Source organism: Cladophialophora bantiana (genome assembly GCF_000835475.1).
Source record: "Cladophialophora bantiana CBS 173.52 unplaced genomic scaffold supercont1.7, whole genome shotgun sequence".
Taxonomy (NCBI): Eukaryota; Fungi; Ascomycota; class Eurotiomycetes; order Chaetothyriales; family Herpotrichiellaceae; genus Cladophialophora; species Cladophialophora bantiana.
The window spans coordinates 646,064-659,614 of NW_015971581.1; the positions used below are offsets into that span (position 1 = coordinate 646,064).

The 13,551-nt window shown below is 51.8% G+C and overlaps 6 protein-coding genes across 6 annotated transcripts; 1 reads left to right on the forward strand and 5 right to left on the reverse strand.

The window, feature by feature from the left end:
* Positions 1–170: 170 nt before the first annotated feature.
* On the reverse strand, positions 171–858 carry Z519_05232 (uncharacterized protein; the record flags this gene model as incomplete). The annotated part of the gene is made up of 2 exons (XM_016762973.1): positions 171–272; positions 349–858. 2 exons carry the CDS (start codon positions 856–858, stop codon positions 171–173), a joined length of 612 nt encoding a protein of 203 aa, XP_016620586.1.
* A 912-nt stretch (positions 859–1,770) lies between these two features.
* On the reverse strand, positions 1,771–3,267 carry Z519_05233 (uncharacterized protein; the record flags this gene model as incomplete). The annotated part of the gene is made up of 2 exons (XM_016762974.1): positions 1,771–2,985; positions 3,037–3,267. The coding sequence occupies 2 exons, from the start codon at positions 3,265–3,267 to the stop codon at positions 1,771–1,773; spliced, it is 1,446 nt and encodes a 481-aa protein (XP_016620587.1).
* Positions 3,268–3,740: 473 nt separating this feature from the next.
* Z519_05234 (uncharacterized protein) lies at positions 3,741–7,136 on the reverse strand (the record flags this gene model as incomplete). Its single annotated transcript, XM_016762975.1, has 1 exon — positions 3,741–7,136. The coding sequence occupies one exon, from the start codon at positions 7,134–7,136 to the stop codon at positions 3,741–3,743; it is 3,396 nt and encodes a 1,131-aa protein (XP_016620588.1).
* A 1,108-nt stretch (positions 7,137–8,244) lies between these two features.
* On the reverse strand, positions 8,245–10,683 carry Z519_05235 (5'/3'-nucleotidase SurE; the record flags this gene model as incomplete). The annotated part of the gene is made up of 4 exons (XM_016762976.1): positions 8,245–9,550; positions 9,639–9,698; positions 9,750–10,618; positions 10,672–10,683. 4 exons carry the CDS (start codon positions 10,681–10,683, stop codon positions 8,245–8,247), a joined length of 2,247 nt encoding a protein of 748 aa, XP_016620589.1.
* A 276-nt stretch (positions 10,684–10,959) lies between these two features.
* On the forward strand, positions 10,960–12,136 carry Z519_05236 (uncharacterized protein; the record flags this gene model as incomplete). The annotated part of the gene is made up of 2 exons (XM_016762977.1): positions 10,960–11,264; positions 11,395–12,136. The coding sequence occupies 2 exons, from the start codon at positions 10,960–10,962 to the stop codon at positions 12,134–12,136; spliced, it is 1,047 nt and encodes a 348-aa protein (XP_016620590.1).
* A 54-nt stretch (positions 12,137–12,190) lies between these two features.
* Z519_05237 (uncharacterized protein) lies at positions 12,191–13,372 on the reverse strand (the record flags this gene model as incomplete). The annotated part of the gene is made up of 1 exon (XM_016762978.1): positions 12,191–13,372. The coding sequence occupies one exon, from the start codon at positions 13,370–13,372 to the stop codon at positions 12,191–12,193; it is 1,182 nt and encodes a 393-aa protein (XP_016620591.1).
* Between the last annotated feature and the right edge of the window lie 179 nt (positions 13,373–13,551).

Here is a 13,551-nt window from a genome sequence, read left to right on the forward strand (position 1 = left end):
TTCTCTTTCTCTTTCTCTTTCTCTTTCTCTTTCTCTTTCTCTTTCTCTTTCTCTTTCTCTTTCTCTTTCTCTTTCTCTTTCTCTTTCTCTTTCCCTTTCCTGTCGTGCCGCGCCCGTGGTGGTCCCGATTAGAGTGCCTGGGTCGCAGTGTCGGCGCATATTGGTCACAGCTACCGCTGCCAGGTGCAGTGAGATATTGTAAAAAGCGTGCAGCTCACGGTAACGGCTGCGACGGCGAGGTGCGGAGGACCCGTCACAAGAGGATTCCGTATCTGCGTCGTAGTTGGCGTCGGTATTAGTATCATTTTGCTTCGATTTTTTCCCTCCTGGCTTCTCTGAATAAGTCACCGCTCTCTTATCGCCGGTCTTGTCTATTTTCGAGACGTTGTCTTTACTCTCCTCACTCTCGTCCTCGGTGTCTAGATCCTCTTCGTCTTTCTCCCCTTTCTTTTCCCTCTTATCCTCTCCTCCTTGACCACCACCGTTGCTGAAAATTCTGTCTTCGTGGCAATGTTGTGAATCATTGCCAGTCTGCTGGTTGCTGGCTGAGAAAGAACCAGGGACTGGCAATTCGAAAATGTCACCATCATCGTCATAGGCCAATTCCTGGTATTCAAGTTGGGGGATTTCGGCCGTGGGACTCCTGCTGACCTCCTCATCATTGCAGCAGCATTTGGAGGCTATCCAAACTGCGGCGTTTGTGTACAAGTATAGTTGGAAGACCTCTAGAAGGAACTCTTCTGCTAGCATAACATGGTACAAGAAAACAGACGCCTTCTGGTCAGACAAGGAGAGAGCAACGATGACGCCCGGCACGGTTGAGACAAAATATTCGCCTTGCAGGCAGAGTAGAGCCATAGCATTCCAAAGTACCGGGACTGTGAGACAATGAAGGTGAGGACGTAGCCTGGCCCAGGAAAGCAAGTCGCCGCTTTCCGTGGTGTCACAGAGCCACAGAGCAAAGTTGAGTCCGAGGGAGAGCAAGCAGCGCTCGTGAAAATGATCACGCGAGCTCCAAACCCAGAGCCATAAGCAGTCTGGCAGAGCAAAAATCGTGGCCATCCACGGAAGGATCGTTGCGCTTGTAAGAAGAAGATCGTATGCGGCAACAAGTAGCATGAGACCCCGAAAAGAGGCTGGTTTGGGGAGCTGTACCATGATGATTGCTGATTGGCATTTCCTAATTTGATATCAGATTTGCTGTGTGGATTGAAGCTGTGTGCTGGCAAGGTAAGTGTGGAGGAGCAGAGGGTTGATATATGCGAACAGAAGGTCCTTACACATGGCTGCCTCAGCCATTCGAACCGCAGCGTATAAAGATCTTTTTGTAGTACGCCGCTTCGTTGTCGTTGTCACATCCTGGGGAGGAGCGCCTTCGTTCGCATCCGAGCACATGACGCTGGTGGCTTGTCAGGGCATTGTCGGGCAATTTGACATCTGGTACTCCAGGAGACTGATCCAGAAGGTCACCTTGTCAAATCTTACGACTTTGGAGCCTTCTTTGCAGCCTTTTTTTTTCAGCTGTTCTTGACATGGTTGCTGGGGGCATTGTCTGCCTGAGACATGCATTCAACCTCTTCAAGACACGGCTGGAACGTGATGGTGCAAGGTCGAAAGAGGCGGTAACAGATGACGGCGCAGCAGCTTGTTTTGGGCAGAGGTAATCAGGCTATAATGAGACCTGAAGGTTTTCACGCAGAGTTGACACAGTCTGAAACAATTGAACCTTGGTCCTTGCGCTGCCCAACAATTCCCACGGGATTCTCGTTTTCATACTCTGCCCAGCCAGAGCAGTCTTTGTGGTGTCAGCCAATATCCATGGTCCATCCTGGTCTGTGAGGCAGCACCGGGGCTGCTGATCCCTTGTTCCCTTGCGGCTTTCAACTCGACCTGATTGATCTTCCACGATCGAAGGACCCACGTACTTGCCGCAGCGAGGAGGAACATACAGCCCACAAAGATCTGCGAGCTGAGGTATCCAGAAGCACTGACCATTTCAAGGGCAATCGGTTCGGCGAAAGTCGTCGGCACAACCAATGACAGACAAATGACGCCAAAGGAAGAAGGCAGTCGTTTGAGCCCTACCACTTCGGCAGTCACTGGTGTGACAGTGTTCCAGAAGATGCCGCAGACGCATCCTGATGTCAGAGCGAAGGCTATGAGGACGCCGTATGATTTCGCCGGCACCCACAAGGCGAGGCAGAGAACTCCGCAGAGCGCGGTCATAATCGCTGCCATATTGATACGGCCAAAGGCATCCGAGTAGTATCCAATCACCGGTCTGCCGACTCCAAGACCAAGGTTGAGAACAGCGCCGACAACTGATCCTTGTCCAGCTGTGAGACCGATAGAAGTCGCGTAGTTGGGTAGAGAGTAGAGCAAGACAATATAACCCAGTTCAGTAAGCACTCCCCAGATGACGACCAGGATAACCTCAATGTGGCCGTATTCACGATAGTTGAAAGCATTTTGCAAAGGTTGAACGGCCTTGTTGCGGTCTTTGAGCAGGAGCGAGCATGCTCCGTTGACAGCAAGCCCGCAGAATGCCAAAATGCGGTAAGCCCAATTCATTCCCAAGCTCTGGACGATGCCACCTGCCGCGAGATTGTACGCCAGCCCCCCAAGACCAGCTCCCGAGGATGCAATTCCCATGGCGAGGCTCCGGCGCGTCGAAAACCATTGGGGGAGAACAGCAGTAGCCGGGATGTAGAGAAGGCCCATGGCCCATCCGAAACAAACGCCTTGTGTCAAGAACAGATGCCATATCTCGGTTGCATATGAAGCACCGAAGAGGGCAACGAAGACCAAGACGGTGCCGATGAGAAGAGTGATCCTCATGCCTAAGTGTCTCGTGGAGATGTTCACAACAGGCGCACTTAAGAGAGACTGGGAGATTGAGAGACCGCCGATCAAGGCGTACTCGAGATGTGACGCCTGTTGGAAAGCAGGATCACTGAGGTAGTGGGCTAGGAAAATACCCCATGCCTGTCTCAAATGAGCTTTTTTGTATCAGTTCGTTCGTTTCATGGTGCTTACACTGTTCAGTCCCCAGGTATGGGCATTGATCAGGAAGACACAAGCTGTGCAAACCCAGCCATAACCACCATTTGGAGGTACATCTTCAGCAGAGACAGCATCTTGCGGTGGGTTGGCCTCCAGTTGGCTGAGTGACGATTCCTCGAAGACGTGGCTCTGAGTGCCATCGGATCCAACGAGCTCCAGAATTTCCGTATTGCTCATGCCTTGGCCGTTGGCAGAGATGGACATCATCGCTGAGGATGTTTCACAGCTAGGAATTGAAAGGACGAGTATATATTACCACAAGTCGTTGGTCGTTGCGGAACCGGGCGACAATGCGAAGTGGAAACCATCGAGTTGGAGAGAGTTGAAATGGCTATGTCACTTAATACTGAGTGGGACATTCCCTGCACGCATGCACAATGCCGATTTGCCAAAGGGCGTCAAATCATGTATCAACACACGCCTATTGCTGCCTAATTGACTGTTTGGATAGTAGCTACCGGGTGGAAATATCCATCATCGTAAGGACAGCATGTTCATTGTAAAAGGCCCGACAAGGATTCCATGCTTCATTTCGCAAAGGTGGATGATGAAACCCTGCTCTTCGTCGTCGTCATGGTAGCGTGCTCAATGTTCTCAATAGTCTAAAAAAATGCTGTCGTCCAATTTGATGTCGCAAAGTGCTCATCTCATTAGGATGCAGAGCCGTCGTTCTCCTCCTATGCTGGGGAGTTGGCAGGAACCTTCAGGTGCGATCTTGGAGTGCGAATAGCCGGGCTCGTTGCTGCCGTGTTAACTGATGCTCCAGCTTCAAAACCTTTTGATCCTTCCTCTTCATTGGACTGTCCCGTCTTTCTATTCACCGCTGATACAGTCCTCCTGCATGAAATCTTTGGTAACCTCGAATATTTCGCCGATTGCAGCACATTCGCATCTTCTGACGAGTTGTCCGAATCTTCCTCGACATCGATATTCTGTGGAAAAGGCTCGCTGGCAGTCAACCGCCGGCGGGCGTTTCCTGGAAGTGATCTGATTTCTAGTTTGGCACCGTCGCTCTCCGGGTGTGCCTCTCCTGTACTATCGATAGAATGTTTTTCACTACTTTCCAAGGCCTCGCGACCTTGTCCCGGCCACTTTCGCTTCAAATGGAAAACCAAGGGTGAGCGCGGTTCCGAAACGATGGCTAGCGAATTGTGAATTTCTTTTGCTACAGTCCCTTTGAAATTATTCTCCTGGTTGGAAAGCGTCTCGAGTCTGTCTTGTATTGGGTGCCCGTTGACAGAATTCCCCAAATGACTTTCTCTCGCAACCGACATCTCTCCAACTGAGAAACTTGTGCTGCGGTTGCCAACTTGGAATCGTCGAGGCCTGAACGTTCGAGCGTCAGGGTTCAGAACTGACTCTGACGATCCGCTTTTCCCTGGCGACTTTGAGCGCGACAGTTTCCTACCTAAAACATGGGCAAGTCTTTGGGTGTTCGTCCTACCTCGCGCGTCAACAGCAGTATGTGATGCCTGATGGCTTCGATGCTGTTGTTCCTGGATGCTTGATGTGTCGTTGGTGGATCTAGTTTCTTGTTGCTCTGCGTCCCCGTCTTTGCTTTCTCTGCCCATACTCTCGACCAGGGTTGGGGTCCCTTGCCCACCGGGAATTAGATCGTTGATGAGGACCGGTGCACGCGGTCTTTCTGGGGAGCGAGACCGGGATTTAGATTCACACTCCTCGGCCTGCAGGCGAAGTTGGCTACGCCAGAGCTCACTGTAAGCACCATCCTGTTTGATCAGAGCTTCATGCGTGCCATTCTCGACAATCTCGCCATCGCGAATGACAAGGATATGGTCAGCGTGCAGAACTGTAGACAGACGGTGTGCAATCACAAATGCAGTCTTGCCTGCACAGAGTTGGCGGATACTGCTTTGAATCTTCTTCTCGGTGAGACTGTCGACGCTGCTGGTGGCTTCATCCAGGAGTAGAATGTCCGCCTTTTTGAGGATCGCTCGCGCAATTGCGAGTCGCTGGAGCTCGCCACCCGAGAGTTTTGTGCCGCGCTCGCCCACCTTTTCCTGATAGCCATGCGTAAACGACATAATCTTGTCATGTAGTGCTGCTGCTTTACAGGCCTCAATAGCCTCTTCGACGGTACAGTCAATATCAGGGTATCTGACATTTTCAAGCACCGACTTGTTGAATACGACCGGATTCTGGGGAACCATGGCGATGTGTTTGCGGAAGCTTTCCATCTTAATGTGGCGGATGTCTTGGCCATCAATTAAGATGCGGCCTTGGTCCACATCGTAGAATCGGAAAAGGAGTTTCAAAATGGTACTCTTGCCACCTCCCGTCTGTCCAACTAATGCTACAGTCTGGCCTGGTGCCGCCCGGAAGGTAACACCCTTTGTCACTTGTCGTTTGCCATCGTAAGAGAACGAAACATTCTCAAATTGAACGGCGCCGTCCAGAAACACAAAGGGTTTAGCATCTGGCAAGTCCTGGATGCGTGGCTTCTTTTCCAGTATCGCCACCAGCTTCTCGGCGTTAACCAGCTTTTCGGCTACTCTTGATAATTCGCTTGCCAAAGAAGAGAGCGGTCCAGTGAGTTGCGCCCAGTATGTGATTAACACCACAAAATCACCAATTTTGTGCTGATGATGTGCAATTTGCAAGGCGGCCACGCTGCATGCGGCAACAAAGCTGATGCAGGGAATTACGTGGCGCAGTCCCCGGGTCCAAATCTCATAAACCCACCAAAGGAGCATCCTGTTCTGAGTGATGTCGCCTTTCTCTCGATACATCTGGATCTCATATGGAATGCGTCCGAATTGGCACACTGTCGACCAATTCAAGGTTGACTCGCTCATTTGGTAATACTGCTCGTGGTACGCATCCAACCACGACCGACGCATAGATCTCTTCTTGACAAGTGCCTTGAAGGTCAGCCAATAGAATAGGACCATCGTTGATGCAATTATGAAGGTCATGTAAAGCCCAAAGAGACATGTGAGGACCACGGCGGCCGAAACCAAGTCGACCATTGTAGGCAAGAATTGGAACATAACGTCATGAAGCAGGTCAATCGCATCTTGACCTTGATGCATTGTCTGCCAGATGATCGAAGATTTTTTGGAGTCGTGGAAATCGGCCGATAAGTTCATGATGTGACTGAAGCAATGTCGCTGCAAGGCGACTACCAGATCAGCGTTTACTCGCCAAGACAACCATGTTTCAATGAGTGGGAAGCCAGCGTGTGACAACAAGAATCGGAGCAGAACGTATAGAGCAATTGCTTTCCAGGGAATCACCTCTCCGAGTCCATCAATGACCATGCCGAGACTGAGAGGGAGGGCAATTGTGACGACTCTCGTCAAAGCGTTGGTGATGCACACTCCACCAAAGTAAAGCTGTAATCTGCGAGACCTTGGGTACATGTATGGCACAAAGAGTTTGAAAGAGGCGAAATACTGCCAGAATGGCCTGTTTCGAATGCGCAGTCTGTCTGCTTCTTCCTCGTCCGGTTCTCGTGCCTCGTTGTGTAGATTGGGTCTGACCGGAGATGACTCATCGCCCAACAGCGGTTGCGATTCATCCTCATTTTCTGTGTTTTTCTTCCGCTGTACGAGTCGAGTGAGTAGACTATCTCCGAGAAGACCGACCACAACTGCTAGCTGAAGTCCTTGGAGAAGGGAGCGTGCGAGTAGGCATTCGTCCCGGGACGACGTGCCAGGAAGCGAGAGTACAAAGACCGCGCCTTGGCAGACGAGAAGGATCGTCCAAGTTCCAAGGTGAGGACATGATGTGATTGCGGGAGTTCCACTAAGACTAAGCAGGAGGATAACCCAGACCAAGGTGAGGAAGAGGGCATAAACGGCGTCCGGATCGGAGATTTGGTAGGCGTAGGATCTCTTCAGGTCAATTATTGCTTCGGCAAAAGACAGGATGGCAGCAATACAGGCCAAGCCAAATTGAAACTTGCGCAGATTTCCCGTTTTCGGTGCTTGGGTTGGAGAGAATGAGTTGGCGATTGTAGCAACGGCGAAGAAGGAGGAGGACGCAACAACGGTAAGGAGCTGAAACACCCTCAAAATGAATGGGGCTTCAGGTGGAGCGAGAGGTATCATGTTTGCCGTCTCGTCAATACAGAGGATCGTGCGATTGTAGTGGGAGAGGAGTAGGACCCGATTAACAAGAGGTGATGGTGAGGCAGAAGTGAGAGCGGCGATGTCTGCCTAGACAGAGGCGTGTAGGCAGCACCTGATCGAGAATACGTAAACTTTTTGTTCGATACCACACAACGGATTCCCAGGAAAAGAGGAGACATGCAGACTCAGCACAGAAGCAGACTATGAGTGACCAGAAGATGAGGAGGTCGTCGTGATGGTGAGATGGACTGGTGCTTAGAATTTGGTCTGTGGCAAGAATTGGGGGCCAGCTCCCTTCACGCGGCAGGAGCTATCAGGCCGGGGAAGAAGCCATCTCGCGACTTTAGCATTTACAACTGCATGAATGATGGGCTAAGGAGATAGTAGGAGGCTGAATCGCTGTTGGAGTTTGATGAGGGCGGATTCAATCTGGCTTACTGCGTGCTTTGCAGCCTCGCACTAGCTGGTGACACAGCCTCGTTGGTACCAGTTCTTCTCCTCTGGCCAGTCAGAATATCGAGGTGGTCTTCTACGGCCTGCATGGTACGAAACTTGCGCAGAACAGAGGCAATCTTCAAGACTGACGCCAAATGGGAGCGGGTTGGTGTCAGGTCAGACTGACGGTACCCTGCGTAACCTCAGGAAGAAAGTTCGAGACTCGTGTTCTGCAACCGAGTCACCTCACAAACTTGTAGTCAGCCTTGCTGTTTCGCGCCATTCGCATTCTTCGGCTGGAGGCAGATGGGATGGGACCTGTTCGACCGGCACCCCTAGCAAGACCAACCGCACAGGGCAGTGAGAGAGTCCCGGCAACCTGTCACCAGTAGTGATTGGGTTCGGCAAATGACTAGGTGCCTGTAGACAAGGAACAACGGATCAAAAGCTGTCGAAAGGGGTTTGTTGCAGGAGGACTGCAGATCCCGTTGCATCCGAACTAGGACGACGCGCCCTTCGGCTCGTTTACACCTGGATCTCAATGTCGCACAACATCATCCTAGAACTGGCGGAAGGGTTGCCAATCGCAGGGCGGCACAAAGAATCGATGGAATGGATGCAGACCGCTTGATCTTGCTTCAGCGGCGTGCTCTCAGCACCGACCTAGACTGATCGATCTGATTAGCGGCATCTGTACCGTTCCAGATCCAGCGATACCAAAGAATGGTGCGATTGCAGTCTTGGTGACCGCTTGGAAAAGTCCACCGACCACGGCGTCCTGGAGATCCTGTCCTGTCTGCTTGAAGTCCGGATAGGCATTCAATTCCAGCAGCCACACATTACAGTCGCGGTCGATTAGGAAGTCCACACCGAAGATTTCAAAAGCATTCGGCACTGTTTGGAAGTGGATCATTTGTTCACGAGCTGCAGCCTCAAACACTTCGCCAGTTATGTCGCAGATCTGTTGGAATACGCCGTCCTTCCAGTTTGTGTGCATTCCAGTGGATTCCAGATCCCAGAACCGGTGCACAGCGGCGCTTTTGGTCGCCTCATCTTGAAAGCAGGTATTTGTCAGATGTTGTGCCAGGTCAAGCGTATCAGGGCCTGTGGTAGAAGCAGGAGGCTGATATGCCTTTGCCGCGAAAAGCGCTAGCATCTCCTTGTATACATACACCTTCAGAGCTCCAACCGCCAATACGTAAGCCCGGATGTGGAACTTGCGGTAGCCGTAGGATTCCAGTAGGAGGGGAGGGTCGATGTAGGGTTGGGCGATGAAATGCCTGAGTTGAGATGTCATTGCGTTACCTTCAGGAGTTTCGCCCTGTTTGCTCGCATGAACATGATGAAACTCGTCCTGCCCACTTGAGCTTTCGGCATCGACATCGGGTGCATCCTTTTCCCACTCCTCGAAGATGGTTTGAAGTTCACCGCTAGTTGAAAATAGTCGGATGCCGTTGCCACCATCACTCATTCCTGGCTTCAAGATCCACCATTTTTTTTGTTCGACGGACTCTTGCTGCTCGTTTTCCGCCAAGCTCTCGTTCAGGTCCCATGCATCCACCAGTGCCTCATCTAGAAATTCTGCGTAGTCGAGTTCGAAATGCACACATGTTTTGAAATGCTTTGCCAGAATGCTACTCGGGTGTTTGACTAGCCAGATAGACACTGTATTGGATAGATAGTGCTTACGAATAAGCGCTTTTCGGATGACATAGGAGCAAACAAGAGAGGTCTGCAAGTGTTGCATAGCATGCTCGAAGTCAATTCTCTCGTACGCTGTAAATTGCAAAATACGGTTTGAAGGATCTGGCATATCACTCAGGTTCGAAATGAGCCTAACAGGCGCTGGAGCTAACTGTCCGAGGCCGGCTAGAATGAGAGGCTGCACATATTCGTCCGGATAATCAATCAGTGCATAGATGGGCGGAAAATTCGGGTCTATATTGCAGGCTATTGAGCTTGAACGAGCATCATCTCTGTGGAGGAGCCGATCAGTAACTGTGCCCGGGTTGTGTCACCTAAATCGCCCAAGGTGAACTTACTCACAGCTTGATTTCACCGGTGTAGTGTGGCAAGTGCCAGAAATTGGCGATCAATGGAGTAACCCTGTGATTATAAGTGTGCCTCCTCAGTCACTGTCGTCTTTGGAATACTCACGTGATGTTTCCTTGCAGGACCTCCCAACCGTCGCCTTTGCCGGCATCGACTACCGCCTTACGGACGTCTGCAAAATTCGGAGACCACTTGAATCTGCGATGAGCTCTCCTCGTGACTCGATTACCGTTGTTCCCGTTGTTGCCGTTAGCTTCTCCAGTCTCGCGGATTATCTGCTCCTCCACGTTTGGGTTCTCGTTGTCTACCTCCTCGGGCAATTCGGTAAACGAGCTGCCGCTGAACCATCGGTTTTGTATCATTTCAGCATAGAGAATTTTGTTATTCTCGACTCCTTTTCGGAGAGGAACGTTAATGCTGTACAGATGCACGTCGTCCGGCCACTCTTTGGTCAACTTTTCTATCAGTCGAGTGCTCAACCTTGAAGCGGCAGAGATGATTTCAAGATCGTGTTCTCTCGAATCGAAAGCATAGGATAAGGCAATGCTTTTCACGCCGCTCATTGCGCCTTCCATAGCGCCGCCAATGGTCCCGCTGGACAGAGCAAAGACTGCGGTGGTATTGCGACCATAGTTCGGGCCGCTGATTACGAGGTCGATTGGACCCCTGTCCTTGAAGACATGATGGAGACCGATCTGCACACAGCTTGCCGGTGTGCCGTCTATTAAAATCCATTCCTCTCCGCCGTCGTTAAACGGTCGATCCGAAGTGACCCCGTCGTCCTTCAAGAGGGAGCCGGGGCGATAGTAAGTCGGAGTCAAAGTGTGACCAACCATGTGTGCTTTCCCTATCCAAGACCTCTGGACGTGAGGCAAAACCACTGATACCAAGTGCCCGGCATCTTGAAGAGCGGCCACTAAAGAATGAACGTATGGCGATGATTGATTCGATGGAGGGCCGTCATCATTTACAACCTGATCCAAGAGTCAGCAATATCTCCCCACCAAAGATTTTAGAGTTCGCTCACAAGTATGTGCATGTTGAAGGCTAAAGTCAGTCGACCAGATACCAAGTCTATAATGCAAAAAGGTCTACGGAAAAGGAGACACAAGCCTGACAAAATCTTAAACGTCAGCAGGCATGGGTCTTGGCAGTTATTGCGCCGCTCTAACCGATGATGCCTTAGGGGCTCGGGATATCCTTGCCTTTTACTGCGGCGTGACTTCGGCACAGCGAAAAAGACCAAACCACAACGATGTCATCGCACGAGGACTCCCGTCTTTCTCCCTGCTCTCCCAAGAACAACGTAGAAACAATGCCAGAACATCACCGCCACCGTCCTCGCTCACATTCTCGCTCACGTTCTCCCTATCGTCATGACCGCAGACCCTCTCACGATTCCCACCGTTCCCGATCTCACAAGCCGCATGACCAGCGCACCAAACACTCTCTTGCACCAAGAAAGCCACTGCCATATGGAGCGCGGGAGCTTTCTCGCCACGACCTCCCCGCATACCGTCCCTTATTCGCGCTATATCTGGATATCCAGAAACAGTTGAACCTCGAGAATTTGGATGACGCGGAAGTGAAAGGACGGTGGAAGAGTTTCGTTCAAAAATGGTAAGAATTCTCCACAGATTCGCCAACGTCTCATAAGAGCCAGCGGAAAAGTAACTGTTTGAACGTTGATTCCAGCGGCGCTGGGTGGTGGAGATGGAAGCCCCTGTAAATACGCAGGCTAACATGGCAGGAATCGTGGAGAACTTGCGCAGGGCTGGTATGATTCGGAGACTTTAGACAAGGCGAGAGCGCGAGACCAAGTCTCGTCCGACTCCGATTGGAGGACTAGCACAAAACGGAATCAGGAGAAGCCGTCTGATAGTCGACCGCTGGCGCAGGACGACAATGAAACCGAAGAGGAGGTAGACTTCGGTCCTACCCTCCCCTCATCCCTCACAATCCCCATGGAGTACGATGATTCCGTTAAGTCTCGAGGCCACGGCGCCTCTATCCCTTCCCTTGAAGACCTCCGTGCGCGCGACGAACATGCGACCGAAGAGGCCCACGCCACCCGCCGGGAGCATGCGCAACAGCTCCGTCACGAACGCCAACAAGATCGCAAATTTCAAAAAGAGCGCCTCGACGATCTCTTACCGCGCGCTGAACCAGGGACCCGCGAGCGCCAATTAGAGAAGCGCCGCGAGCGTGCTGAAGCAAATCGCTTCTTTGCAGTTTCGAAGGATGCATCCGGCGATGTGGATGTCGTGGATTCTGACCTCATGGGGGAGGACGGTCTAGCAGAGCTCAAGAAGATGCAAAAGGAGCAGGAAAGAAAGAAGAGTGAGAAGGAACTACGCAGAGAGGAGGTATTGAGAGCCAGGCGCGCTGAGCGAGAAAGGAGGTTGCAAGCAGTGAAAGAAAAGGAAGAGAAGACTATGAGTATATTTAGGGAGATTGCACGGCAACGGTTCGGAGCTGGAGAGGCTTCATGATTAAAAGGGACCCAAAAGGACAACACTTTTTCCAATTTGCTGGGATATGAATATCTAACTTGCGTTAAGAGCAGCGACGGCCTCTGCGCCATCAGGCTGCTGCTGCGGCGGCGGCGGCTGAGAGGATGATCCCGAAGATGCACCATTGGTAGTGACTGGCACATTAGCCCCATGGGTCGCAGCCGCCGGGCTAGGATTATTTGCCGCCTTAAGTGCCGCCATCTGCCACGCAGGAATGGAGGCTTTGCTGGCAGTTGTTGGTCGGCTCGAAGTAGCTGCAATTGGTGTTGGAGTAGACGTAGGGAGTTGTGGTGTCGAGCTTGTCGACGATGGTGCTGGCCTTGGGGTATTCACACCGCCACCGGCGGGAGCGTTCTCAGCCGAAGGGGTCCCTGCCGCGGTGTTTGACGCGGAGGCAGACGTTGGGCCTGGCAAGGTACCCGGCTGCGTGCGTGGGACTGCAAAGACACTGGAACCACTACCCATGCGATTCCCCATGAGGACTTTCAAGCTACTCAACTCGTTGCTCAGTTCTTTCAACTGTCTCTCACTCGCATCCCGCACATTATCAACAGAGCGAGGTAGACTGTCTTTCATGGTCTTAATCTCTGCTTCCATACGTCGGGCATCATCTTCTCGCTTCTGGTTCGCGGCTTTCAGCTCCGCGACAACCTCTTCGATGTCTGTGATGGCGCTGTCTAATCTTTGGGTTCGGGCCTGTTCAGCTTGTTTCAATGCAGCAGTATCGGAAGATAGTGTATCGAGAAGCGCAAATGCCTTATTGAATTGCTCGTCGATGGCGGCTTTATCCTGTTCCAATTGCGGAGGCGTGGGCGGCGAAATTAACGGTTTGATGTATCTCTGAGCAAGAACGTAGATGCCGTATCCTGCACCGCCGATAACGGTGGCCATGATGAACCAGTCTCTCCAGTCTCGTTTGGGCGGTTCCGGCGGTGGTGGAGGTGGCCAGTCCCCGTATGGGTTATAAGGGTAGGGGTATCTGGGACCCGGAGGACCTCGGACGTTTGGAGGAGGATAGTAGGGCGCATTCTGTGGTGATGGAGTTGGGTTGGCAGCTGCATCGCCGCTGGCACGGGCGAGAGATACAGCAATCTCTTCTTGAGTGAGGTTTTTGGATTTCAGGAACTCAATCCGCTTCTCGAGCGGAGCTGATGCGACGGATGGATCCTGAAGGAAGGTTACCGCCGATGAAACGAGGTCTTCGCGGGGCGCCATTGTCGGCGGACTATTATCCTTCAAACTAACTCATTCAAAATCGAGACTGTGAGGTTACCACCAGGTAGGAACAACGACTCTGATGAGAAAATCGAGGCTGGCAGAAGAGGCTCGATGAAGGCAATATGATGGCGTCCAGCCATTTTCAATTGCTTGCTCATTTCTGCATCAGCCGAGGC